The sequence below is a fragment of the Eupeodes corollae genome, chromosome 3 (assembly GCF_945859685.1).
Source record: "Eupeodes corollae chromosome 3, idEupCoro1.1, whole genome shotgun sequence".
NCBI classification, from domain to species: Eukaryota; Metazoa; Arthropoda; class Insecta; order Diptera; family Syrphidae; genus Eupeodes; species Eupeodes corollae.
In genome coordinates this window covers 78,148,994-78,176,396 of record NC_079149.1, presented here as the reverse complement: position 1 = coordinate 78,176,396, position 27,403 = coordinate 78,148,994, and the positions used below count along the sequence as shown (strand labels likewise).

Sequence of the window (27,403 nt, the reverse complement as noted above, 5' to 3'; positions counted from 1 at the left end):
GAAATGACAGTTTATTTACAAAAAATTAAAACTTAAAAGTAAATTTAACAAAAGTTGGTAAAAATTGATTTTCGACTCAAAGTCTAACTAATTTTAACTTATAAAAAATATTATTGTCAACATTCAGTAAAATTTTGAGAAGAAACACACACATCTAATGGTTGCAATTTATGGGAGGTATGAGGAGAAAATGATTGAAGACGTATTCCATTATCACGGCTTAGTAATATGCTGTCTAGTTTAACTTAGATTGTCCCTATGGGCCAGAAAGTTAGTTGGTAGTTATGGTTAATTAGGCTTGTTAATTAATTTTTGTCCTGCTTTAAGATAATTTTAAGAATTAATAAAAAAAAGTGCGTAGGACTGTCATGATAGAGGTCTTAAGTTCAATTCCTGTCCTTGCCATCTAAAGTTTTTTCACAGGTACTGCCTCTTGCAAGGAATTACAAATGCTCTAAGAGTAATCCTTTTTCGCATTCGGCATACAAATTGTAGGTCCCCCCCATCCCTGACAAAATTACTCGCACTCACTAATGGTTGAGAGTTGTAAGTCACTAGGCCCCAGTTCTCAACAGACTGTTGCGCCACCTAATTTATTTAGCATCATAGTACTTTCAGTTCTCATATAAATCGATAATAGAAAAAAATAGTTATTTAAATGTTGTACATGGCACATACATATGTATGTATGTATATATCTTATATCAGGGTGAACAATATTTATTCTTTTAGGGACGGGATTTCGGTTTATTTGTGTGAAATCATTTTTAAAACTTTTATCTTCATAAATTCTTGGCCAACCAATAAATAATATGCGTTTTGTTACTTCTTGAAAACAAAACGTCTAAAACAAACCCCTTATAAGCTCAAACCAGTACTAAATTATACATTATTTATACTAACTACATTGAAATGTATGATTGAAAATATGAAAGATTAATTTCTATTTTACAAATAATTTGTTCCCACATACTTGTGTTAATACTCTTATTTATTAGGTCTGCACTCTACTCATGTATTAAGCTTTATATTTTTAATATCGGCCTTCAAAGTTAACTCAATATTGAAGAAAATAAGAAATTTCAGTAGAGGCCAAACCATCATAACGATAAAAGCATTTGATGTGTAGCTAAAAATGATAAAAACACATTTTGTTTTTAAAGATGAGGTTGATGTATCGTTTTCAGCAATTTATTGTTCATTTATGTAGTTTTTTTTAGCGTCTCTGAAATGCACGAATATTGAAGTCTATATGTGTTAATAATTTACTAAGTAGGTTATTGTTACAGAAATTTTAATGATCTCGAGCACCTCGCCAAAAACAAGATGATTTTTAATTTTTTGTTGTTATACATGCAGATAACTTTAAATATTTGTAGCTAGCTAGACCTAGACCATCATGCCAACTGATGACTATTGACTTTTTTCTGGCGAAATCGCAATTATTTCTCAATTACGCGTGAAGCATGCTGAGTTATTAATTGGCGATTGGTAAAATTTTTTTTAAATATATTTTATTGGTTCACTCAATCACGTCTAAAAGAAGTTACTTTCAATAATGTCTGTGCTGTGGATTGTTGTGAAGATCACTTGAGAGAATCTCTATATTGGTATTGTTTTGTGTTCATTTTATGTAAGAATTTCAAGGTTTTGTGGGCTGTAATTATAGACTGAAGCACATCGTTTAGCCGAAAAAATTAGAAGAGGAGAAAGTCAAATTAGTTCTTTAAAATTTAATGAATGTCCCTGATTAAATGGTGCTTAAGTGTGTTAAATACTTTGGTATAAATATAAGTACACACAAATTTAGTTGTATAGCTGTTATTTTCTCTAACGAACTTTTCGCGCATTGATCTGTGAGATCATTTAATGATATTTATTATTGAGGTAGGTATACATGTGTTATGCTTTTGGACTCGGATATAGCAAGGTTTTATTCATGTTTACTCATGTATCTTTCTATTATAATATATAGCTTTAGTAGGTTGGACTATTAAAATTTTGAACAAAAAAATCTGTAAGGCAAAATTTCGAAGAAAAAAACATCTGGAACAAATTGTATCTTTTAAAAAGTTAAAACTTAAGCAGAACAAAGCATTATATTCAGGTAGTTAAGGAATTTATGTTCTCAGCTAAATAAGAAAACTTATTTCAAACAAAAAAAAGAAAATATTTAATATTATTAGAACATTAGACCATCCATTAAACCAGGAATATCCGAATTTACTTCTAATCCAAGTTTCTGAAGATCTCAAGCTCCGAACGCAATATTGTCAAAAATGTACTCGTGATTTAAGTTGAGGCTTTATAATTAAGAAAACTTATTTTTATCTTTTTGTGTGATTTGATAATCAAAATACCAATTAGAATAAAATAAATAGACCTTGTAGTTTTTGGCAAACCAAACCATGTTCTTTCCAAACTTATGATTACTTTCACGTGATTGATAGGGACAGTAACGAATTTAGTCTGTTTAGCAAAGACAGTTCCGATTTTCTTTATTTATGCAACCATTGCCTTTAAATTTATTATAATCTTATCTTCTTTCACTAACAATAACTTGTAATTAAAAAAAAATAAGCAATACAAGCTAGACGAGATGAGACTACAAATTATGCAGTCCGACCGAGTAACCTCTCTCGAAGTTTTTTGCCGCCAACACAATGTATAGAAGACTAGTGGCAACATTGCCAAGATGCAATCAGAGAAGCCGCCTGTGACGTGCTGGGTTTCAAGCAGCCACCAACAAGGAACTCCTGGTTTGATGATAAAGATGTTGAGAGATTTAAAAGCAGGAATGAAGATCGAAAGTTTTATGAACAGTTGAAATGAAGTTCACAAGTCCATAAACCTAGAACCGAAGGCTGCAAAGACGAAAGTGAAAACATCATAGTGGAACCGCAGTCAATACTGAGGATATAGAAGGACCACTTCTGCAGACTGCATAACGGCGACGACGAACCGAATTCCGCTGTCAGGCAGGATGATCCATTCAACATAGACGATGAATTCCGTCTTCCCAACTTACACGAAGTAAAGATTGCCATACCTAAGCTGAAGTCTAATAAAGCCGCTGGAGCGGATGGCTTGAACGCCGAGCTCTTTAAAGCTGCTGGAGGAGCATGCGCCAACTTATTTGTAAGATATGGTCGGAAGAAAGCATGCCTGATGAATGGAACCTCTGTATTGTTTGTCCAATCCTGAAAAAAGGAGCCCCTTTAAACTGCACGAACTAAAGACGACTCAGTCTACTTAAAATCGCCTACAAAATCTTCTGTAAGGTAATATATCTAAAGCCCATCGTCAAAAACCTGATAGATCCTTATCAGTGTGGTTTTAGACCAGAAATGTTCACAGTCGATCAAATACTCACATTACGACAGATCCTTGAAAAAAACCAAGAACACCAAATCGACACCCACCATCTTTTCATCGATTTCAAAGCCGCATATGACAGCATCTACAGGGAAGAGCTGTAAAGAGCCATGTCTATAAAGGTTGGAATCAACTTAACAGAACCATTCGATGTCAAAAAAGGTTTTGGACAAGGTGATGCGCTGTAATGGGATTTTTTAACATCGTGCTTGAATGAATAGTGCAGAGCTCACACGTCAACACTAGAGGTATAATCTTTCAAAAATCTGTCCAATCACTAGCATATGTTGATGACATAGGCATAATCGGAAGAACTCAGCGTAATGTAAATGCGGCTTTTGTGAGTATTGAGGCAGAGGTGTCAAAAATGGGTTTAACGGTTAATGAGGGCAAAACCAAGTACATGCTGTCGTCAAAAAAGGACTTACAACACCACGAAGAATAACTCTTGATTCCCGCTGTTTCTTTGGGCTAAGAAAGCAATTGAGTGGAAAAGCCCTCTCTCGATCTCGAAAGACCAAAGTGTCGCTGTATAAGATCCGTCCTGCTATACGGTGCAGAAGCATGGACTATGACAAAAGCGGATGAAAGCACCTTGGGTGGGTTCGAGAGAAAAGTTCTTCGTGTGATCTACGGTCTCGTATGCATCGAAGTGGAGTGGAGGAGAAGATGGAACGAGAAGCTATACGGACTGTACAGCTAGAGACCAAGCTAGATGGAGAAGTTTGTTGGGTGACTGTAGCGCCACCTAAAGTAAGTAAGTAAGAAAGCTTCCGATCAACCCTAGGATCGTATATATTGAAACTTGTATTTTTTCGAGGAAAGTTTCACGAAATTTGGTTTGTTTTCATAATATTTAACTTTTCTGTTTTTGTATCGCAAGAAATAGCCCATAGTGTAGAGTTTCCTCAGTTTCTTTTGTTTATGAACGCTGATGCATTCTTAACAGTTCGCTGGATTTAATTTTAAATTCGAACGATGCAATTCTGCTTTACTTTACTTTTATGCAATCTGATAAGTCGCAAATAAATATATGCAAATTCATTAATATCGTTCACTTCCTAACGAAACAGAAACTAGAAGGTACTTAATTGTTACACACCTATAAGCCTACATCTACTACCAGATGTAACATCTCAGTTGGTTTTTGGAGCGGATGAATGTATAAAAACTGTTTACGTGCTTTTTTGTGCTTACACTGGATGTGCTCAAAGTAAAGGGTGGCTCAATCATAATGCAAGGTGTTAGAAGTAAATCAAACAAAAAGTTTATTTATTTTATATTCTCAATTTTTATCCACAAAAGACTTCAATCATGGATATTACTTGGCGGACCTGTGCTTCGCATCATCTCATAAGTGGGAACAAGCAGTCAATTTTCATTAAACACTTAACAATCTTAACTAACCTCTCTATATTTGTATTTTTCAAATATTTAAAAATAGTAATTTCAAATAAAAATGGGTAAAGAACTTAACGTTGAGTTGTGACTCACAATTAAAATAATGCGTTATGGTTGGACCACCCTTTATATGATATAGTGGAGTGTAATCCACTCTTAATAAAACCTAAATTGCATCACAATGAATGGTCTAGATCTGTGAAGCACATGATGACGATGCACATTAGTTGATGATGGACCTGCTGACCTATAAAGTGCAATCGAAAAATGTGTTGAGTTTGCTTTTTAGATAGTTTTGACACATAAGTTGGGTGATAAGTCATCGATTTGGGCAATGTGCATTTGAATCACTGAATAGCACTGTTGTGCTTTCTTTACACAAGAAGTAATGCTTTATGTACATATTTCTCTGCATTAAATTAAAAATCGGGAGATAACATTTTAAACGCTGTGAAGTAAGAATAAAATCTTATTGGATATATAATAGTGTAACGTACCTGTTAAATCTGGTATTAAAATTATGTTCTTCAATTAATGTAGACAAATAGTTCGAAGTTTGCTAAAAGTAGTTCTAAGAGATGAATTTATTCTTAAATAAGTTTGACTCAGATTGAAATTTAATTGACAAAGAAAAGATGGATATGAAATCGAATCAAAAAATCCATTCAAAACATCAGGATATTCAAGAATAGCCGTGGCAAAAGAAATGTACATAGAACTCTCGGGAAAATATTTTGACAAAACCAAGTGTTTGTTAGGTTTCTTATATTATAATTATAGTAATTAAATCAACAAATATTAATTTTGAGTCTAGTACAACACCAAGGTTGGTCAGAAAAATGGGTGCTCTATTCAGAAGTGACGAATTCAACACTACACTAATACAGTCATATTTTATATTACGTTTATGTGTACTTTTGTCAATATTCAAAATTCACAAGATTGATTTAGATCTTTTTGTTGCTCTGTACAGTCCTTTGATGGAGTTATTAATTCGAAATATTTTTATATCATCTGCATGAAGCCAAATCATTGATAAATAATATGAACAGCAATGGACCAAGATGATTCCCTTGAAGTACACCAGAATTGACTTGAAATTGACATGAAGGGTTATTTCTAAACATTACGCTGAATAATTCATTTCTAAGATATGACAAAAGTCGATGGGTCCAATTTTATTGAAAAAAAATTCATGACTTTATTTGTCAAATGCCTGTTAAAATACAATCGAGTTGAGAGTCTTTTGCAAACAAAAAGTAGATAAATAATTAGTAATTGTAGACACGGTTGCCACATTGGTCATCTGTGACCAAAATTGGTCATTATTTTTTCACTTGGTCAAATGGTTATTTTTTATTCCACTTGATCATATTATTCGGAAACGAAAAAAGATGTTCGACGAGTAACGAAAACGTTCTCGGCTAAACAGAAACAACAGTTAAACTAATTTAAGCAGCTTTGTGTACATAAATACTTAATTAAAAATATAAACTCTTTATCTTAGGGAACAGAGAAAATGATCTACTCATTACATAAGCCGTAAGGATTCTCAAAATACCTTACTACTTTTAATACAATTAATGTAAAAACAAACTCTTTACGTTTCTATTTATGTACATTGTATATAGAACTTTTAAAACGACTGCTACTAGTTATATAAGTGCACCTAAGTAAAAATAGTAGAAGAAATGTATCCAAAATAACTCCAAAAAGTTTTTTGTGGGATTTCGAAATTTCAATATCATCTTTAATTGATTTTTTTTCCTAACGTGGTTCAGGTTGATCCCAAAGATGAAGTAATGAAATGGACGATGCCTATATTTTCAAAAAAAAAAAAAAAACACAATGAACGATAAAATTGACATTATGCGAATTTTGGGGAAAAGTCAATTTTTATTAGTTTTTGGAATAGTTTGTTGAATAAAATAAAGGAATAGACTTAATTTTAATAATTTGCTGGTCGAAGAGCTTTAAAATAGTTTTAGTATCTGGAGAGTAACAAAATTTTCTTAAATTATGTTTTTTCATTTACATTTTATAAGCTTATAAACTTTGATCTCATCTTAAAAAGATTTATTTTTATGTTTCTTTATCTGTGATCGGGTTACTCTAATTTAAATAAGTTTGTAAGGGATTTTGTGAGTTTATTTGTACGTAATTAAAAAAATAACATCTGCATTATATGGAAAATATGTCAAGGAAATTGTGAAGAATTCATTAATCTGTGCTTACAATTTTTTCAGACTTGAATTAATTATGTTCGTCACAAACTTTTTTTTTCAGGTTTTTTCGTGATTGTAAATTTGTTTTTATAAACTCAAACATTAAAAGAAATCATGTCGCAGTTAAGGGGTTCAAACAATTTAGGAATAGCTAATGTACATTTGTAACTACATTTCAAAACTATTTTGTATGTACTAGCGTTGCGTTTAAACAGTTCAAAAGATCTGGAAACTTAAAACATTTCAGAGGCTATAGTTGAAACGTAAGACACACATTTTTTCAACATGCATGATTAGGTATATTTAATCATTTTCAGGACTGTAACACTAATTTAACTTTAAAATATTGTCACGTAATATGACAGTATTCTTGTGTACTTACTTACTTAAGGTGTCGCTACAGTCCTGTGTGAACTAGAGCCTCACCCAACAAACTTCTCCATCTAGCTCGGTCCCTAAATAGATGTCTCCAGTTTCGCGCTCCAAGTTGGCGGAGGTCACCTTCCATTTGTGCGCCCCACCTAATCCGCGGTCTTCCTCTACTGCGCTGTCCTGTGGTTGTGGATTCGAAGACTTTCCGAGCCGGAGCATAGTCGTTGGACTTTTACCCTTCTGGCTGAGTCTACGTTGCTGTTTTCGTTACATCTTTTTCTCCACTCCCCTTCGATGCATACGAGATCGTAGATCACACGAAGAACTTTTCTCTCGAACCGACCCAAGGTGCTTTCATCCGCTTTTGTAATAGTCCATACTTGTGGACCGTATTACAGGACGGGGATAATAAGGGTTTTATAAAGCAACACTTTGGTTCCTCGAGAGGGGACTTTACCACTCAATTGCTTTGATAGTCCAAAGAAACAGCGGTTAGCAAGAGTTATTCTGCCTTTGATCTCAGGGCTGGTGTTGTTTTCTGCGTTTATAGCGGAACCTAGGTAGACGAAGTCCTTGACTACCTCAAAGTTACGTCTGTCGATGGTGACGTTTTGAACAAGACGTCGGTGTTTAAATTAAGGTGGCACAGGCAGGGATTGAACCCAAGCCCCTTTGCATGACAGTCCAACGCACTAACCATCACGCCACAGGTACTACGTTTTTTACGGGAACCTGCCCAAATATGCGAGTCATATTCAAGTTTTGGACGAATAAAGGCTTTGTATAAATTACAACCAGATCAGGAGGGGTGAAAAATATCTTGTACCGTCGAAAAATTCCTAAACAACTAGCAGCATTTTTGGTAATATCGAATCATTCCATAAGAAGTGATCTGTGATACACATACTGAGCTCTGAAAGCTGATTAGTATCCTGGATGCAAGCGCCACTCATGGATAGCGGCTTCGAGGGTGGGCTACGCTTTAACGACGGGAGACTATTAACGTTTCTCGACGCTATATCACACTCAGTATTCGAAATGAATTGAGAGTACAAAGAGTCTGAATAGGTCACAAAGTCGTAATGTAGTTTTTCTTACAGCATTATTAAGGTTGTCAAACATCAATTGATTGACAATTGAAACATTTTGTCAATAATTTAATACATTGGTATTATGAACTCGAGTTGATCATTTTTTGATCCATTGTAAACAAAGATCAGAAATCTATTGTGAGTAGTGCCTATTTACTTTTGACGTTTTAATTTCATTTACAATTTTTCAACGGACTGCTTTTGTTTCGTGTGACGAATTTTATTTCGGTTGATTTGGATTAAAAATGTTAGTAGTTTGCAATAAATTAATGGTGCAATTAAATTTTAGTGTTTTCTTAACGTAGGAGTAAAATTGTTAGTAACAAAAATCAGCCAGATTGGTAGAACGTATACATATGTATGTATGTATGTTCAGCCAAATCCATCGGATTTGAAGCATCGCGTAGTTTTCTTCGAATCTTTGCTCGCTCCAAAGTATTTTCTTCTTCAATTTCATTTTCACCGAAAAATAGTTAAATCGCGCTTTAGGCTTTCGCGATCCGTAAACTTTTTTATCAACAGGGAATTTGTGATTGACTGAACATTTGATAATCAACAAATATTTTGACAACCATAAAACCAAGACTGTCAATTTGAATCATTCACAATAGCGTTCACAGTTAATCAAAAATTTTGAGTGTTGACAACGATAATACCAATTCATCAATTTCATTGAAAAATGTCAACTGGCGTATTGATAATTGACAACCGTAATAGGGCTGTTAAGTATCACATCACTCTTCGATAGATAAAACTTCAACCAGACCTTAATATCTAAGCACAAATCTAAAAAAAAAAAATCCCAGTTAATTTCGAGTAATAAGTTAAATAGCTGAGTATAGTTATATTTTTTAAAGTCAAACGCGTATTGAATTTAACATAAGTTAAAAACATTGTATAAATGTATGCACATTTGTACTCATAAGGAAAGAGAAAATAAGGTTTTAGTACACTTGAAATAATGAAACAACAAATACTATTCAATTCAACAAACATTTTGTGAACCAGAAAAAATAATTTTTTGCTGAAATTCCAAAGTTAATGAAATAGACCACTGTTTGTAAATCTATTTTTAGCTGAGTGCTAAGATTTTTTTTTGTTTTGAATAGTTAAAACAATAACCAACTAAAATTTTAAAACAATAACCAACAACAATATTAACGACGTTTGTTAAAAACGCTGGTGATTAAAATTACAATTGGAGTGTTGGTGAAATACACCAATGATGTAAAAGGACTTTTGCATAGACTCCGTGGCGCAACGGTAGCGCGTCTGACTCCAGATCAGAAGGTTGCGTGTTCAAATCACGTCGGGGTCAAAGGGGTTTTTTATTTTGTGGTCGATTTTGAAAAAGTTTTTGGGACAGCATGTTTTTAAAGACGAAGAATATCTTAAGAAAACACAGAAAAAAAATTAATAAATTAGTTTTCAAAAATTCTTCGAAATATTACTATGGCCCTTTTTGTGATCAAATAAGCTCTAGAATACGGCAAAGACTTGTTCCTTCCCTTTTAACATGGTAAATAGTACATTGTCGTCATTGTGTCATATCTAAAAGTGTCTCGTTGTAATAAAGTGAAGTTAATGAAAAAAACCTTTTAGGGAAATTTTAATCTATAGTATCCTCATAGAACATGAAATTTCACTACATTTTCAAATATGAAATCATGTCGATTCGTCACCAAACGTTTGGCTTAACAAAGCGATATGGATACTTTCGGTTTTGATTTACAGAAATTGACTTTACAAGTTTTTCAAATTTAAAACAAGAGTACATTTTAAAAGTCATGCATAAGCATAAGTATAGGTAAATAACTTATGTGAAATATGTACGCTGACTGTTAAGTTTAAACTAAATCGGCTATATTTAAAATTCCGAATTTTCATAATACAGTTGTTCAAATTTGTCAAGTTTGTCGAATACCGCACAAGTCATTTCAGTGAACGTATCGATAACACTGGTGTTTAACAGCTCGCGTGACTTTGGTTTTGATTTTTATCATTGAAGCCTATATATAAATCTATAGTAGACGTATTTTAAGGTGTTAGAATTATTATCTCAAGTTTTTGCGACATGAGTAGTTCAAAAGGACGTTGTTTAAATAACCCAGATCATTTTTGCTACATGTGCGGAGAATATGTGTTACAAAATCGTAAAAAAAATATATCAGAGTTTGCTAAAAAAACACCTATTTTGAGTATTTTTAGATCCCCTTGGATAAAAATGGGAAGTGCTGGGCTCCCAGTTGTGTTTGTTAGTCGTGTGTAGAATATTTAAGATTATGAAAAAGTTGTAAAAGAAGTGCCTTCAAGTTTGAAACACCAACTATTTGGCGAGAACCACGAAATCATCTCGAGAAATGTTATTTTTGTAGCGTGAATATGAACGGTTTAAACACTAAAAATCGAGCTAAATGACAGTACCCAAGTATTAGTTGTGTTCAACGTCTAGGGCAGCGTTCACCTGACTCTTAGTGCTTAAAAATATATCTGAACCTTTAAAACAAGACATTGAAAGACCAAGCTCATATCAAAAACTTATTGTTAAAATGGGCTTAAACAATATGAACCAAAAGACTGGCGTTTATTCATTGACAGCTAAAAACGAAGCCTAAAATGTATTGTTTTACATAATGGAAACAAATATGCCGGGGTACGTATTGCCCACAGTACCAAGTTGAAGGACGAATATTTTATTATTTCGCTAGTCTTGAACAAAATTAAATACAATGACCATAATTGGCAAATTTGTGTGGATTTAAAAATGGTGAACATTCTTCTTGGTCACAAAGTGTAGAACAGTAGAGCTAAGCAAGAGCATTGGATAAGGAGAAACCGGCCGTTGAGAGAAAATATGGAGCCTGGAAAGAAAAACATAGTCCAGAATTCATTAGTAACTCGTGACAAAATTATCCTTACACCGTTACATATAAATTTGGGTATTATGAAACAGCTTGTTTAGGTTTCCGGAAAATTTAGGAGATATGATCGAAGAGCAGGGAAAATGTATGCATCAAGCCTTACGCTACCAGGGTTTCTGGGATAAGAACATGATGTCTGACTATTGTTGGTCATTAATGCGGCACTTTACAAATTCTACACATCACCGAAAAGCTTTAAAACGAAGTTTTTTAGAATTTAATTCTCAATTTAGAATATAATTTTCTCTAATAAAGTTTTTTTTTTATAAAGACGTGTTTTTTCTGCTTAATACCTACAAAGCTGAATCCCAGAAACTAGAGCCGATACAAATCTTTTAATTATATTTTTGAAAATATCATATCATATGGAGTCAGCAACAGCTTAAATTTCTTTGGTAAACGAGGAATAGAACAGTAACAAAGCCGGCTGTCAGAGTATTTTTCGTCAAATAAATTATATCCAAATGTTAAGTACCTTTCTATTCATTATTAGTAGAGCCGTACATCAATATTCCGTCATTCCGTGAACGTATTTATTACATTTAATTATTGATGAAATTCTTTTTTACGACTCGAAATAACAAAGAAATCTCAAATATGTTCCTATTGACAAAGTCAGATCGCATTTAAGATGGCTGCCGTATAATCAGAAGGCACTATTATTTGAAATGGTCATTTCGTGAACGGTTATTTCGAGAACGTTCCCGGACATAATTTGACGTATTTTCCTTGTAGAAAATTTTGTATGTACCTATTGTTTTAATTTTTGCTTATTTAATATAGATATATAATACACCCATGTTATAAATCAAAGCTTAAATTATGTGCTATGTTTTGTTCTTGTTGATTTTATCAAACTTAGAAAACCTTCTCAAATTGAGGGTTTCTATTAGATATTAAATACTAAAAAATGTTTCTAATAAAGTATAGAATTCTGTGCGCTACCCTGTCAAAGGTTATTAATATAAAAATTTTAAAACAGTATAAGCTAAAAGTAACAAGGATTCTATTGCGCTAACAGCCTTCGAGCATAGAATGCAAGTACAGCCTCTTGCGAGAAATTGACAAATCCTCCAAGAGTAATTCTTGTCATGAAAAAGTGCTTTCTCAAATTATCCGTTCGGATTCGGCCTAAAATTGTAGGTCCCTTCCATTCCTGTCACTAGGCCCTGGTTCTTTATGGACTGTTGCGCCACCAAATTTATTTATTTATAAGCTAAAAGTCATCATTTTAGCTTGCAATTTTTTTGTCATAAAACCAATTTTGAAATTTGCAATCTTGTTGATTTTGAGCCACATATATATTTACTGGACTTGTAGTATACCATACTTAAATTTCTTTTTATATTTTGTGTGTTAAAGGGAAAGTTTTGAGTGTTGTTATATTTTCATGACGGTGTTGAAGAAGTCACATGAAAGCTCATCACCTTGCCTAAAGCCTTTTTTGACATCGAATGATTTGGTTAAGTAGATTCTAACCTTAATGGAACACCTCGAATTTTCCATTCTCCAAAAGAAGATATGGCTCTATACAGCTCGATCCTTTAGTTAATGCCATATGCGGCCTTGCAATCGATGTCGGCCTTGCAATGGATGTCGATTTGATGTTCTTGAGTTTTTCCCAGGATCTGCCGTAATATGAATATTTGATCCAATGTGTACTTTCCTTGTCTAAAACCACACTGATAACGACCCATAAGCTTATTGACGGTGAGCTTAAGACGTTAACATATTACGGCGGAGGAGATTTTGTAAGCGGTGTTAAGCAGACTGATTTCTCTATAGTTTGTACAGTTTAGAGGGTCTCCTTTTTTCAGTACTGAGGTTCCATGCATCGGACATGCTTCCATACGACCATATTTTACTAATTAGTTGGCGCAAGCTCCTTATCAACTTATTTTCAGCTGCTTTAAAAAGCATACCATTCAAGCCATCTGCTCTAGCGGCTTTATTAGACTTCAGATTAGATATATACAAACATTCACTTCGAGTTAATAGTGAAGATGGGTATTAGCTATAGTATTTAATAAAGTTTCTCTTTCGGTATACGAATATTTCAGTTTTGTTAATGATCATATATTCAAAATTGAATAGTTGATTTCAATTCGAAATTACTTTAAAAAGTATAGATACATTTTTTAGTTAGGACCGACTTAATTTTTTGGCTACTTAACTTTAAAAACAGGTTAAAACAGAACTGGTACCGAACACTCATCACTTTCAGTTTTAAGTGCTATGATTTAAGGCTGAATATATATTAACCAAATTGCCTCGTTAAGAATAAAGCTATTTCATCAATTAATCAAATGTGATACCTCTGCCAGTTGAAAATACCTTCTTTTGGGATCTTTTCACTAATTCCTTACTTGCCATTTATTTTTCTTGGAAAAAGACAAATATCGGTTAAATTTCAATGTCGAATTCAGCCAAATATTTGCATGTACATACATAGTATTAAATTGGGTCTGGGGATGATTAATTGACTTAAGGTTTGCGTAGGTGGAAGCTACTTCATTAAAAATTCGAAACCCAAGTAAATAGTTCAAACCATTGACCAATTAACAAAATTTCTCTTAGGAGTCTCCATATGCAAGTCTCATCGCTATGATAATCTTCACACAAAACATTTTTATACAAGTTAAATAAACTTATTCAAAAAAATACATACCTATATTATATTAAATATGTACGAGTAGGTGCCTATGACCTAGAGGTAGTATAAAAAGCCTAAATTGGTCACTGCATTAGCACAATAAAATGCAAGGGTACAATAATCACGAAACAATCTATGTTCGTCTCGAACATAATAGTGACAACTTGAAGCTAATAGTTGTCACATTCACAGCCAGTATTAACGTGATTACCTAAGGCCTATTGAATTTCTTAGAGACAAAAGCGTGCCTCATAAAGACACCAGCAATTGCATGATCGGCGCACAGTAGATTTAGGTAAGGTAAGTAGTAGTCATATTGAAAAAGAATCCATAGACAGCTACATGTACGTATACATTCATATACATAGTCTTAGATTTTTGATGTGTTTATGAAGTTATGGCGATGACGGAGAAGTATGAAGTATATAGGTATATTAAAACATTTTGTTGTAAAAATATAGGACGTATTTATGAAGCACTAAACCTGTCCAACAGGATCACAGGTTTATCCAATACTTTCATTCGATTCTTAGTAGATACATTTCTCTACTACTGCCGCAAATTTAGGTTATATGTGATACAAATAACTTGATGCCCGTGATGTGATATTTGTTAAGTTAATTCAATTTATTTTTCTTTCTTTTAGTTTGTTAAGCTTGTTTTTATAATAAAACTGAGTTTAAATTATTTTTTTTTTGTTGCAGCAAAACAATCCTCATGAACTCATGTTGATTTTCTTCTGTGGCTTTGACTGTGGGACACTGTGTAAACAAGGATCTTCATAAAGCTGACAGCAAAACTATTATTTAAGTCTAAACTTAAAGAAACAATTTAAATTCGTGATGAAACTCTAGTATGACAAATGTGTAATTAACCGCCCTCATCAGCATGTGAACTATACAGTGAGTCATCAAGAATCTTTATTTTCTCACAAGTAGCAGCAATAAACAAAAGATACACATCCTCATTGACTGCTGCAAAGTTACCCGTTTTTGGATTAGCGTGAATCTAATGTAACCTAATCTCGTTCATGGATCTCGTCAAAAGCCATCAAGTTACAACCTCTTGGCAAATTGGTAGCGAACGTTACAGGCTTACCTGTTGAAAACTCCTTAGTTACCTTCGTCGTAGCGTTCGTCGTAAAAATACAAAGGCCCTCAGATGGTACTGTATCAAGCTTACCTGTTTTCTTGACCATCATTACATGCTTTAGCGCTCATTTATAAGAAAAACAGTAATTTACAAGCCGCCATTGTCGCCCAGCTGTTCATCATTCATCAAGTAAATTGCTCCGTCAGCACGCATAACGTCATCGAAATAGGCGCAGCCTCAAATGCACATTCGTCAATCGCCGTAACTTTGAAGAACTTTGACCCCGTTCGGAATGATTTTATGGCCGAGAATGTGCAACAGTTATTGTGACGGCTAGGCTGCTGCAACAAACGCCGACGATCAACGGCAACTGCAGCAGTTAACACCACCAACAATCATTGAAATAAGTTTTGGAGATTGCGAGCTGCCGACGACGACGACGTGGAGGCTAAGATTTGAATCAACAAAGACGAGCTGTAGTGTGACCCCCAATGAGCAGATTGTGCATCGTTTACGTTCACTTCACGTGCATTTAAAATCGTGGTCACATTCAGATCATAACCTACCATCCTACCTGAAAACTGAAATTAAAATCATGTTTGCTCGCATCATTTTCTTGTACTGCCATATATTCGCTGATCGTATAGCAATTGATGACACGAGAACAGCGAAGGCTTAGATGACTTACAGTGGCGGATTTACTTATCAGGCACATGAAGGCAACAAATAATTTTTATTTTGCCTCACGGGAGGGTTAAAGCTTGAAATTTAAAAATGTTTGTTTCTCATTTTTGAACATGTTAGAGCTTTATTTTAAACAAAAGCCTGATGCAATATGATAAATGCTAATGTCAAGTATTAAATTTGTGTTGTAAAAACGCTTTGAAAATTCCAATGATCATTTTTTATTTTTCTGAACAGCAAAATGTGAACAGAACTCTATTTTTGTTTACTGATAGAGTTGCAATTTTGTACTTTTCCGACTGCATCATTAAACAGATTCCTAATAAAAATCAACATTAACAATAGGAAATAAAATATCATCAGTAAAGCATTTCAGATTCCTCCTGTTTCATATTTTACTCATGGATTTATTAATTGCTATATATGTAGAGCCACTTTATTTTACAGAATGGTTGGATATCAGAGGTCGGTATCTGCTCTTTGTGAAATGTTAAAATAGTCTAGTCTGCATTTGACTTTACCAGTTTATGCAGACTTTTTTCGTTAGAATAGGTTTTAGAAAAGTAAGAGTGTTCAAGTTCAATTTTTTTAAACAAAAAAGATTAGGTGTATTTGCAAAAAAAAAAATCTGTGGGTAAACATATGCAGATATGTATTTCAGGTTTTTCGAGGATATGTCATCTAATGTTCCAAATAAAGTTTAAATAGGTAAGCTTTTGCTATGAGTTTATTTACAAATTTATTTCATTTTAAGGAAAAATATAAAACAAAATTCATTAATTTACATTTTTTAACGACATTTTTGGGAAAAAAGCATAGGTTAGTTACTTGTTTATTTTATTCTTAAGTATCATATTAATTATTATTTTTTATAAAATTATTATTATTAAGCAAAGCCAATACTAAAAGTAGCCGAAACAATTGAAATTTTACATTAGTTCAAAATTAGGTACACTCAATATCAAAAATTTCTTTTTATAATTATTCTTTACTACAATGTACATTCATCGAAAATTAGTTAAAACTTATGCCGTTTTCACACGGTATTTTAAATAGTTAACTATGAAGATTTACTTTTATGACTAAGTACTCCGTTTTCAGTATACAAAATATAATAATGATACTGATTTTAAAATCATTTGCAAGACATTAACAATGAAAGAACCTTTTGTTTTATAAATAGTTTTAACAAAAATTAGCAATTAGTTTCATTGAATTGAATATTGGAACCTGAAACCAAAAGTTATCCTATATCTAAACTCTTTTAACAATGGCTAGAACAAATTTAATTAATTGACTATTGAACCTTAAATACTTAAATCATAATGCACTTATACAAGTGGCCTAAACTTACTGACAGAGAAGATCCGCCCTGGTGGTGGTGGCGGCGGCTACGAAGCCACCGTTGACTTCATCATCATAACGAATGTAAACACGAAGAAATTTTAATTTTCATTTCATGAATGCATTAGCACCGCTACAAAAAACTAGACTCTGTGCTTGTGTGTAACTAGAGCTGCATCGCATCTTGTTGCATAATTATGACTTTGAATTGATTGCACGGGTTTTATTGGTGGATGGCGCTTAAAGAGATCAAAGATCCTTGTGGAGGTGTGCTACATTTATTTTTTGGAGTCGGGCTAGTTGCATAAAACAACGTTGTGTTTTTTTTCAAGATTTTACTAAGTTTGTTTTGAGAGAACAATAAAATGTTTGTGTCTTTAATCAGATTGTATGGACCTGTTTTATTTTTATTTTCGTACAAGTTTGTTCTTTGAGACTTTACATCAACTAGGCATCGATAGTAGTCAGTATGTCTAAAGTGTGATAAAACTTAACCCCGTCAATGCTTTCTTCCCTCTGCTGAAGTTATTCGAGACCTTGGGCTTTCATTTCACCGAAAGCAGATCCATATAGATAATATAATATTTTAAACCAATTCAGTTATCGGCTTTTGTAGAATATTGGACGAAGAAATTGTCCAACCCTTATGTTAACCGATCAATCTTAATCAGTTTTTAATACGCCTTTCAAGTATATTCCCTTTATCAAGGCGTTCAATAAGCAAGACTCTTTGCGTAATGCAGGTTTTTTTTTTGTAAAAAATGCCGTTTCTGAGTCATAAATTCGCTTAGATGCTGCAAAAATGTTTGGAATACTTTCCTCTTACAAAATTAGTAACAAAAATATATATTTTTTATTGTTAGAACTAGTTTGATCACAGCGGGTCGTCTTTCCAGTATTCCAATTCGTATATCCCCTAATGTCTCTTCTAAACCAAAATTTGTAATGATATAGTGTGAATTTTAATGATAAATCATTACTATTTATTAATCTGCTAGTTCCGATTTATAAGCCCCAATTTCCATTAATTTTTGACATTGTTTTGACTTTTTGTTTTTCTTCATTATCTTAAATGCCAGCGATCTTTTATACCATCTTATGTTCAACGTCAATTTGGAGCGTTATGGTTTTATGATAACCGACTTCTTTTTGCCTACTATTGAAGAATAAGACTTGGGGAATATGCGGTTTCAACAAGACGGTGCCACAAGCCATAAAACACTAGCGAATATGGCTTTACTGCAAGAGACATTTCCTTTCCGTGTAATTTCTTGTCGTTTGGATATCAACTGGCCACAAAGATCATGCGATTTGACACCGCTGAACTTTTTTGTATAGGGCAACGCGAAAGAATGTGTTTATGCAACTAAACCTTTAACTCTTGAGCACTTAACATCAACATTCGTCAATTTATGGCTGAGCTACTGCCCAATATTTGTCAAAAAGTGTCAAAGAACCGTGTGTTTTATTTACGTTTACTTTTGAAACCGTAAAATGGATAACCCTGTACTTTAGGGCATTTGCGGGGCATCTTGTACATCAAGTAAAGTAAAAAATTTTAAACATCGGCTAAATACAAAAATTTATAAAATTGATATTTACTAACTTTTTTCTCAAAAACATTTCGTCTGTCAGGATGAATATAATGATAACTCAACTAAATTCATAAAAGAAAATTGGAAAAAAAGAATTCAATTTGAAATATGCACAATTGTTGTATTCAAATCAAGAAATGTAGTTTTAATTTTAAATGTGCTAAAAATGGATATTTTTAGACTTTCAAAACTGTAAATAAAATGTAAAATTCAAATGTTTTTTTTTGGGATTAGATTTTCGAGGTCAACGAACATTTTAAAATGCCATACAATTATTTATCTACACAGTCATAGATATAACATATAAAAGGTTACTTCAAAAGTAATTACATTTTGTGTGATTTGTTCGTAGTATTAAAATAAAATGGTCTTATAAATATAAAGCCAAAATCAAAAAACCGAAGGTCGAGCCCTGTTTATTCGGCCATTCGATTGAACTAAACACCTTACCTTACACCTTGATAGCGAAGGTCAATAAATAAATGAAATGATTGGTTGTGATATTAAAAAGCAAGTGATGTTATTGTTTTAAAATGCTTACTTTTATGCAAAACAAATGCTTAATATTTATTAATAATATATATGCACAATATGATACATTAAATTGCATCCTAGTAAAATTTTTTGGTTGGTAGAAAAATAAAAGGTCCTTGGTGATTTGGTATGTTGCGATTTTTTTCTGTGAGTGGTGTTAATTTGCCAGGTTAGATTTGTTGATACATATCTCAATCAAGAATACCTTGGCTGCGATGTATTTAATCCGGCATTATTCCATTAACTGTTCGTTGTGTTAGACTATTTTATATATTGCATGAGGAAAGGGTGGGTGCAAGCTTTAAGTCAGGGGACTAGACACTTACCATAAAATCGATTATTTGTATATAAGTGTCTACAAAATTGTATTTAATGCATTGCGAAGGCAGCTTAAAAAAATTGGTCTTTTATTTGAATGAAATAACTCGAATTGGCCAAGGCGTGGTCTAAATATTTCTCCAACTTTTTGTTTGTTTGTATTTCTACTTACTAACTTAAAGTGGCGCTACAATTCTGTGGGATCTAAGGCATCACCCTACAATCTTTTCCATCTAGCTCGGTTCCTCACTAGATGTCTAAATTTGCGCACTCCAAGTGGGTGAGGTCACTTTCCACTTGTGTGCGCTTCCTGATGAATGAAAACATTACTTTAGTACGTGAAACCAAAAATTAATATCTAACAAAAACGAGTCGTCACAAAAAGACTTTTTTATTGCCTTTAAAATAGTGTTATTTTTATTGTCAAATAGTCCATTTCCATCTAAAGCACTATTCATATGAGCACGACCAACGACCAACGAATGAACGAATATTCCTCGATTTTGACATTTCTTTCACATGATAGTTTTTAATTCGTCGCAAATGAAGTTTGACAAGAAGCTAAAGCCAAACACGATTCATCACCGAAACGAAAACAAGAATGATTTTTTTAGGTTAGGTACGCTGGATAGTTTTATTCGTTGCGAGTGTGGATAATGTGGAACGCGAATAAAGTTTGACAGTTTGTATCAACATTAATTTTTTTTCGCGACGAATAAATTTGTTTTCTTAAATTTATTAATATATGATATTGAAAAGTAAAAGTATGCATCATAAATCAAATGGAAACTATGTACATTGCTATCGTTTTGTTAAGAATTTGTGTCGAAATATGTCTTCAAACGTATATAAACACACATTTTGTAATTCGTTCGTCGTTCGTTGGTCTTGTGAATACTACTTAATCAGCTATATAGTCGTCATAGAGTTAATATATTCAAAAGTATTCAGTTCAAATTTAATTGCGATTTTTTCAAGACATCGAACCAACATAGTGCTTCAAATCATAAAACATAAATTACATCATATCGCCTTATCCTATCTAAATATGTATGTGTATATGTACATAGACACGCAATATATATTTTAATAATATCTTAACTGTAACAAAAAAGAACAGAGAAATGCTAAAATGATTGCAATTTTAAAACCTGGAAAAATCGTTGGCCATTCTGTAAGTTATCGTAATTGAATTTAAACAAAAAAAATCTTATCATAACATCACTGATTAAAATAAAATACTTTTTCATTGTTTAATTCAGAAAACATAGTAACATAAGAATTTGAATTTCAAACGGGGAAATTCCTTCTTAAGTACTATAATATAATGTTTATGTATCCTACTTTTCTAATATTCCAAATTAAAACGTTGTAGAAGCCACATTAAAAAAATTTAAAAATTGTTTGTGTTTTAACTTAAAATCTAATAATCGTCCTATAAGTTTACTAAGTCATGTAAGTAAATGCTTTTAAAATTAATTAAAAACTAACTTATGGCACACATTAACAATAATATAATTGTGCTTTCTGCGTACCAGAGTACAGTCTACCAAATCGATCGAATAACCCAAATAGGTTAAACAAATTTTATTAATGGTAATGGCCAGTATGATTTTACAACGTTGAAAAACCGTTTGATTCTCTCTGGAATGACGGGCTATTACACAAATTTTTGATGCTCAAGTTTCCTATGTATAAAATACAAATTGTTAAGTCTTTTCTGTCACCAAAAAAATGTTTTTGTGTATTGCAGGAGGCGTGGCTCCTCCGATGTTGCCAAAATATTCTATACAGTTTTAATTGCTGATTTTCCTGTTTTGCAAAACTGCAATAAAGCTGTTTTTTTTCAGTTCACTCCGGTGTTTTTCCTTCTAATTAGCAAACCAATTTGCAATCTTCTTTTACTGTACTTCAACAATATTTTAACGATTGGAAGATTAATATAAATGCTTTAAAAACTCAGGCTATCTAAGTAACTCGAAAAAGAAAAACCTGTTTTGCCAAGTTATTCCTTCTTAATCAACAGCGGCGGCGTAGAAGCAAACAAGAAATCCAATGATAAATACCTACCTTGGCAACCACTTGGACAGTAAACTAACTTTCGGAATTCTTGTTGGAAATATCATTAGAAAAGTTAATATAACTATTAAATTTGTCTATCCATTTAATAATAGTAAATCAAAGTTAAGTCATGAAAATTGAACTTATAATTTCACGCAATCATTCCAAATTACACAATCCTTAAAAGACAAATTGTTGTTATTTAATTATATTTCTTTTTTCAATTACCTATTTATTTACTTTTTAATAAACTTTGTTCTTTTGTGTTTATTTATTCCATTATTTTTATTCATATTTATTTATCCACTTATTTATTTTATTATTTATTTATTTACATATTTATTTAGTTACTTATTTATCAATTAATGTTTATTTACATAAATGAATTTATAAAAATGAAATATAAATATTCTTTCCCTTGCTCTTTAACGAGGGTTTTAAGAAGCTTTTTTTTGAATCAAAACTTTATCTTTCAATTTTGTGTTAAAAACTTATTTAAACTTGGCTGTAGTAAGGTAGATTATATAATAAATAAATTGGGTAGCGCAACAGTCCATGAAGAACCAGGGTCTAGTGACTTAAAACTCTCAACCATTCCTGTGTGCGAGTACTGTTGTCAGGAAGGGACCTACAATTTTAGGCCGAATCCGAACGGCTTATTTGAGAAAGCACTTTTTCATGACAAGAATTACTCTTGAAAGATTTGTCAATTCCTCGCAAGAGGCAGTACCCGCGAAAATTATTTTTTTTTAAATTAATGTGGCACATGCAGGGATTGAACCCAAGACCCCTTTCATCACAGTCCAACGCACTAACCATCACGGGTACTAAAGATTATATAATAATCTCTTTAAATTGTGCAATATATATTTAACATAAGGGAATAATGTATTTTGTCTAGCTATAATAAAAATCAAAATGAAATAAACAAACAAAACAATAAATATATATGTTAATAGACACAAAAAAAACATGGTGCTTGAAGTAAAAGTATTTTACTATGTTTCCCTGATATTTAACCGACTTTTAGTTCGTACACTTAATTTTAAATCCTAAAAATTTCGTTTTGTTATGTTTACCCCTTTTTCATCTAAAAATTGTTTTAAATAACCAATGTAAGTCAAATTACTCAATTAGAAAACAAAAATATGGAGTTTTATAAATATTCATGGTGTTTCAAAAATGAATGGTTCAAATTAATGAAATAGTTAGTCATTGGCTTATAGTAATTTACTGTAAACATTAAGCGTTGCCGTTCCCATTAAGTATTTTATTTTTTGAATTATCCTAAATCCCAAATGTGGCGATATATATTATATACTCTTCCTGTGGAATATATGCCTGCTCTATAAAAAAAATCAACAATTTTTGGCACCAAAGTTATCGTAACATGATTTTTGAGACATCATTTTCAAAAGTGAATTGAAACATGTGTATTGTTACATGTACACATAAGAATCAAGTTTGTTATGTTAAAACTTTAAATAAATCTCACGTTAATTAAAGAAGCTATCATACAATCATATGCACAAAAATAATACAAATCAAAACAAAAACAAATTCATTCAGTCTATATTTTATTTAATTTACATTATATTTACATATATGTATTGTATATTAGTACACTATAGGGAGAAAAAAAAATTCCAGATACTTAAATTTCGTTTATTTGAAATGTTTATTAAGGATTTAATCCACCTTTTTACAATTTTTTTTTAATTCATAACTTTTGTATCTTAAAGATAGAAAAACTGTCCACCACACAAAATTCGCTTGACTATTTCCTTCAGGCGTTCTCTTCTTAAGATCTAACCCGAGCTCATTGAAGAGCGAGAGACTGCAAATTCCATTACAAACCCGATCACGGTCTGAGCGACTATGAGATCGAGATGAGGAGATGGTAACATCTCGATTGTGTGATTCTATAAACACCTTCACTATTCCGTCTAGTGAATGAATCTGCCATCAAACTATCAGTCGTATTACTGACATCAAACTCACACTCTACCAACACACACGTAAATTACAAGTAGGTAAGTGTTTGCACTAATTCCACTATATTTTTGTCTAACCTAGCGGTAACTTTCGTCTTTAAACGAATTGCAGTGTATCTTCAGGCAATAGTCAAAAAATTGTAATGTGCTCATCATTACGTTTCGCATCGATGCGATAAACCTACGTGAAATCCACACTCTTCTCTTAGGAACGTTTGATTGGTTAGATAGGTAAGGTACCTAAAGCCAAAATAGCTTAACAAAAGCAATAGCATTAAAAAATGTATCTAAACATATTTCTATGTATCTTCTCTCTAATATGTGGAGTTGATATACATAAGTAAATGGATATAGGGTCTTGAAGAGTGTTGGTCTCCTTTGTTTATTTGTTTGTACTTTTTTGCATCTTAAAGCTTCTCAAAAGATGTGTAACTATGATACCGATATTATTATGTTTATTATTTTATAGCAACAACATGAACAGAATGCAAGTGGTAACGTTCATTGTGAGATTTGCTCTAAACTTTTATTATTACTATTATACCGTTCGTCTTTCTATTCTTTTTTGTTTTGCCTGTTAAAATTTTTGTTTTCGTTTTATTTGGTGAGAGATTTGTGAATATAGAAGATATATGTACTTGGAAGATGAAGATTAAGATTTTGCGCTGCAAGTGGTACATAGGTTTTTTGTTTGTACTTTAAGTGATATAAATACTGGTGTCTGAATTTGGATCAGTATCAAATCTTGTTTAACCATCTTCGCTAGAAGACCAATAAGGATAATTTAACTCCTTTGAGTTTTGTGATAAATAAATAAGTTTTAAAATATACAAAATGAAGGTATGTAGAAGATACCTTCAAATAAAATAATAAACAATTTTTAATAGTAATATAAATCTTAGTGTACAAAGTGTTTATTACGGTTGATTAAATTAAAATAAGTTAAAGGATACTTATTTACCAATATTTATTCTTTGTTTCGTACAAATGTTTCATATCGGAGTGTTGACACCATCAATTTTAGTTCTGGAGATTAAAATTTAAATTTTATTTCGTCTTCATTCATCAAAAATCAATTTTAACTTTCATGTTTAAAAAACAATATTCCTCATATTTCTTAACAACTAAGAAGAATATTTTTTTAATAGTTTATATCTAAATACCGAGTAAATTTTTAATATATTTTAAACACCTAAATAAGCTGCAAACTTAAAGACGTTCGTTCTAAAATGTATCCAAGCTAAAAGTTACTTGTACATCCTTTCTAAATTTCAAATATAAATTCCAAGCATTCATGGTTCAATTACATTGTGAATGTCTTCTTTTTTAAATTGGTTTTGTAAAGTCAATACATGCAAATACTAATATATAGACCCAAAATGTATCAATTACTCAATGTATACGCTTCGTCTTGAAAATAACTAAATAAATACAGCAAATTAGACATGCCAAAAGCTGCACTCAACAGATATAAACTTGTGGAATTGCAAAATTAATCATTTTCTTTCTAAACAATCATTTAGTACACCTATCTCCAACAGACAAATATCGTAACCATCACTCAACACTGTAATTAAGGCAAACTGCCATCTTCTCTATTGTCAATTATGTTTTACCATTCACTTTTCCTATATGTTTTTCATTCTAATCTCATGGTTCATCTACGATGTCTTTACAGTGCTTTGCAACGATAGCTGTTTTGGCCTGCGTCGCTTTAGTAAGATGCGAACCTCCGTTACCACAAAATTCATATCTTCCACCAAATCAACAATCTACCGAGCCATCAAATAATTACCTGCCACCCACTCAGTCATACCAATCACCTGCTAACAATTATCTACCACCCCAAAGGAGTCAAGCCTCTGGTGCTGCGCCTCAAAATTCATATGCCGCTCCAGGTGTTACGTCAGCGATCTTTTCGAAACAACAACAGGGTGCCTATCCATCGGCCAACCAGGGATATCCAAACTCAGGATATGGTGCAGGTAGTAACAATGGCTATGGTAACGGAAACGGAAACGACGAAGAGAACTACGGTCCGGCAAAATACGAATTCAAGTATGACGTTCAAGACTACGAGTCCGGTAATGATTTCGGTCACATGGAGTCACGAGATGGAGATAGAACTGTTGGTCGTTACTACGTTTTGTTGCCTGATGGCAGGAAGCAAGTTGTTGATTATGAAGCTGATCAAAACGGATACCGTCCAACTATTACTTACGAGCAAACTGGAAACGCTTATAACAATGGTGCACATGGTGGCAGTGCTGGTGGTCGTGGTGATGGTGGTTTCAGTGGATACGACTCAAATGCCCAAAGTAAATACCAAGGATATAACTAAAAGACAAAATGATCATCTTACAACCTCTTGGTTCACCCAACATCCAATCTAGTATCCTTCTTAAGGAAATCCCGTCGACATTCAGTGCATGATGTTTAAGGTTAATTTCCTTGTGTTGATTATTTGCATTTTTCTTTTGTTTTTTTTTTTTTTAGTTTGGTTTGATTTTATTTTAACATGACGATATTTATATATATATAGCTCCTTTGATTTATGTTATTTTGTATAGAATTTTTATTTTCTTTATTATAACATGTGAAAAGGTTAACACACAAAACCACATTACAAAGCGAACTGCCATAATTTAAAAGAAATGTTACTTGTTAAGTGCTCTTTTTGTATATTTTACAACAATTCACAAACTTTTGTATACATATATAATTTTTAATTTTTATTTTTTGTAAACAATACTATTTTTTTTGTCATTTCATTTCACTTATTAATAATTGTAATAAAGAACTTTACAAAAAAGTAGATAAACATTTTGTCAATTGTTGTTGCTGTTGAAATAGGAAATTTTGTTTAGGTGCTTAAAAAAATTGGTGTACACAAATTGCTTCGTTAAATTTTATATAATATTGGATTGCAACATTTTTTTGATTGCCTGAAAATGTATTATCATAATTCCAGTTTAATTCGTACAAAAATCCCTACGCTTTACCTTGCTACCAGTAATGTCGACTACGATGTTATTATTATTGTTGAATCCTGGCTTTAGAGTGGTATTTTTAATTCTGAAATGTTTTATGTTAACTCTTATATGGTCTTCCGAAGGGATCGCTGTGTTACTGCTGGAGATCGTGCAGCTGGGCTACTTGTTGCCGTTCGCTCAACCATGTCATGTAATTAAATTTCACTACCAATTACTGATATTCTAAAAATGTGTGTTTCCATTAGTCTTGAACCTCGTATGTTAATGTACGTCATCGAAAGTTATATACCACCAAAAAGCAATATTTATATTTATGAAAAACATCTTACTAACATTGATTTTGTTAATAATTTCAACAATAATTTCCGTAAAATTTGTATTATTATTAATTTAAACTTATCCGATATAAATTGGTCATACTCCTTAAGTGAAAATATGTTTATCCCATGTAATTTAAAAAAAATATTCTGAATTAACTTTTATTGATTATTTATTTGCTTTAAACTTATATCAAATTAATAGTATTGTTAATAATTAAGATACAATACTTGATTTAGTTCTTATATCACTAGATGAATTGAAATTTTCGATCATAGATACTGTTCCGTACGGTTATCCTTAATACAGCTTTTAACTTATTTGCACCTTATAGGACTGAAAAGAATATCTCAAAACCTCCGTGGCGTTACCACTTTACTTCAATTGAAGTAGATCTACTTCTTTTTTTCAAATAAATTTAAAATCTACTTC

The 27,403-nt window shown here is 32.2% G+C and overlaps 1 protein-coding gene and 1 non-coding gene across 2 annotated transcripts; both read left to right on the top strand.

The window, feature by feature from the left end:
* The first annotated feature begins 9,710 nt into the window (after positions 1–9,710).
* Positions 9,711–9,782, top strand: Trnaw-cca (transfer RNA tryptophan (anticodon CCA)). The gene has a single exon. It is a non-coding gene; the product is annotated as a tRNA-Trp (tRNA).
* Positions 9,783–24,351: 14,569 nt separating this feature from the next.
* LOC129950962 (pro-resilin) lies at positions 24,352–26,290 on the top strand. The gene is made up of 2 exons (XM_056062935.1): positions 24,352–24,500; positions 25,339–26,290. Exons 1-2 carry the CDS (start codon positions 24,495–24,497, stop codon positions 25,999–26,001), a joined length of 669 nt encoding a protein of 222 aa, XP_055918910.1. The 5' UTR covers positions 24,352–24,494; the 3' UTR covers positions 26,002–26,290.
* The last annotated feature ends 1,113 nt before the right edge of the window (positions 26,291–27,403 follow it).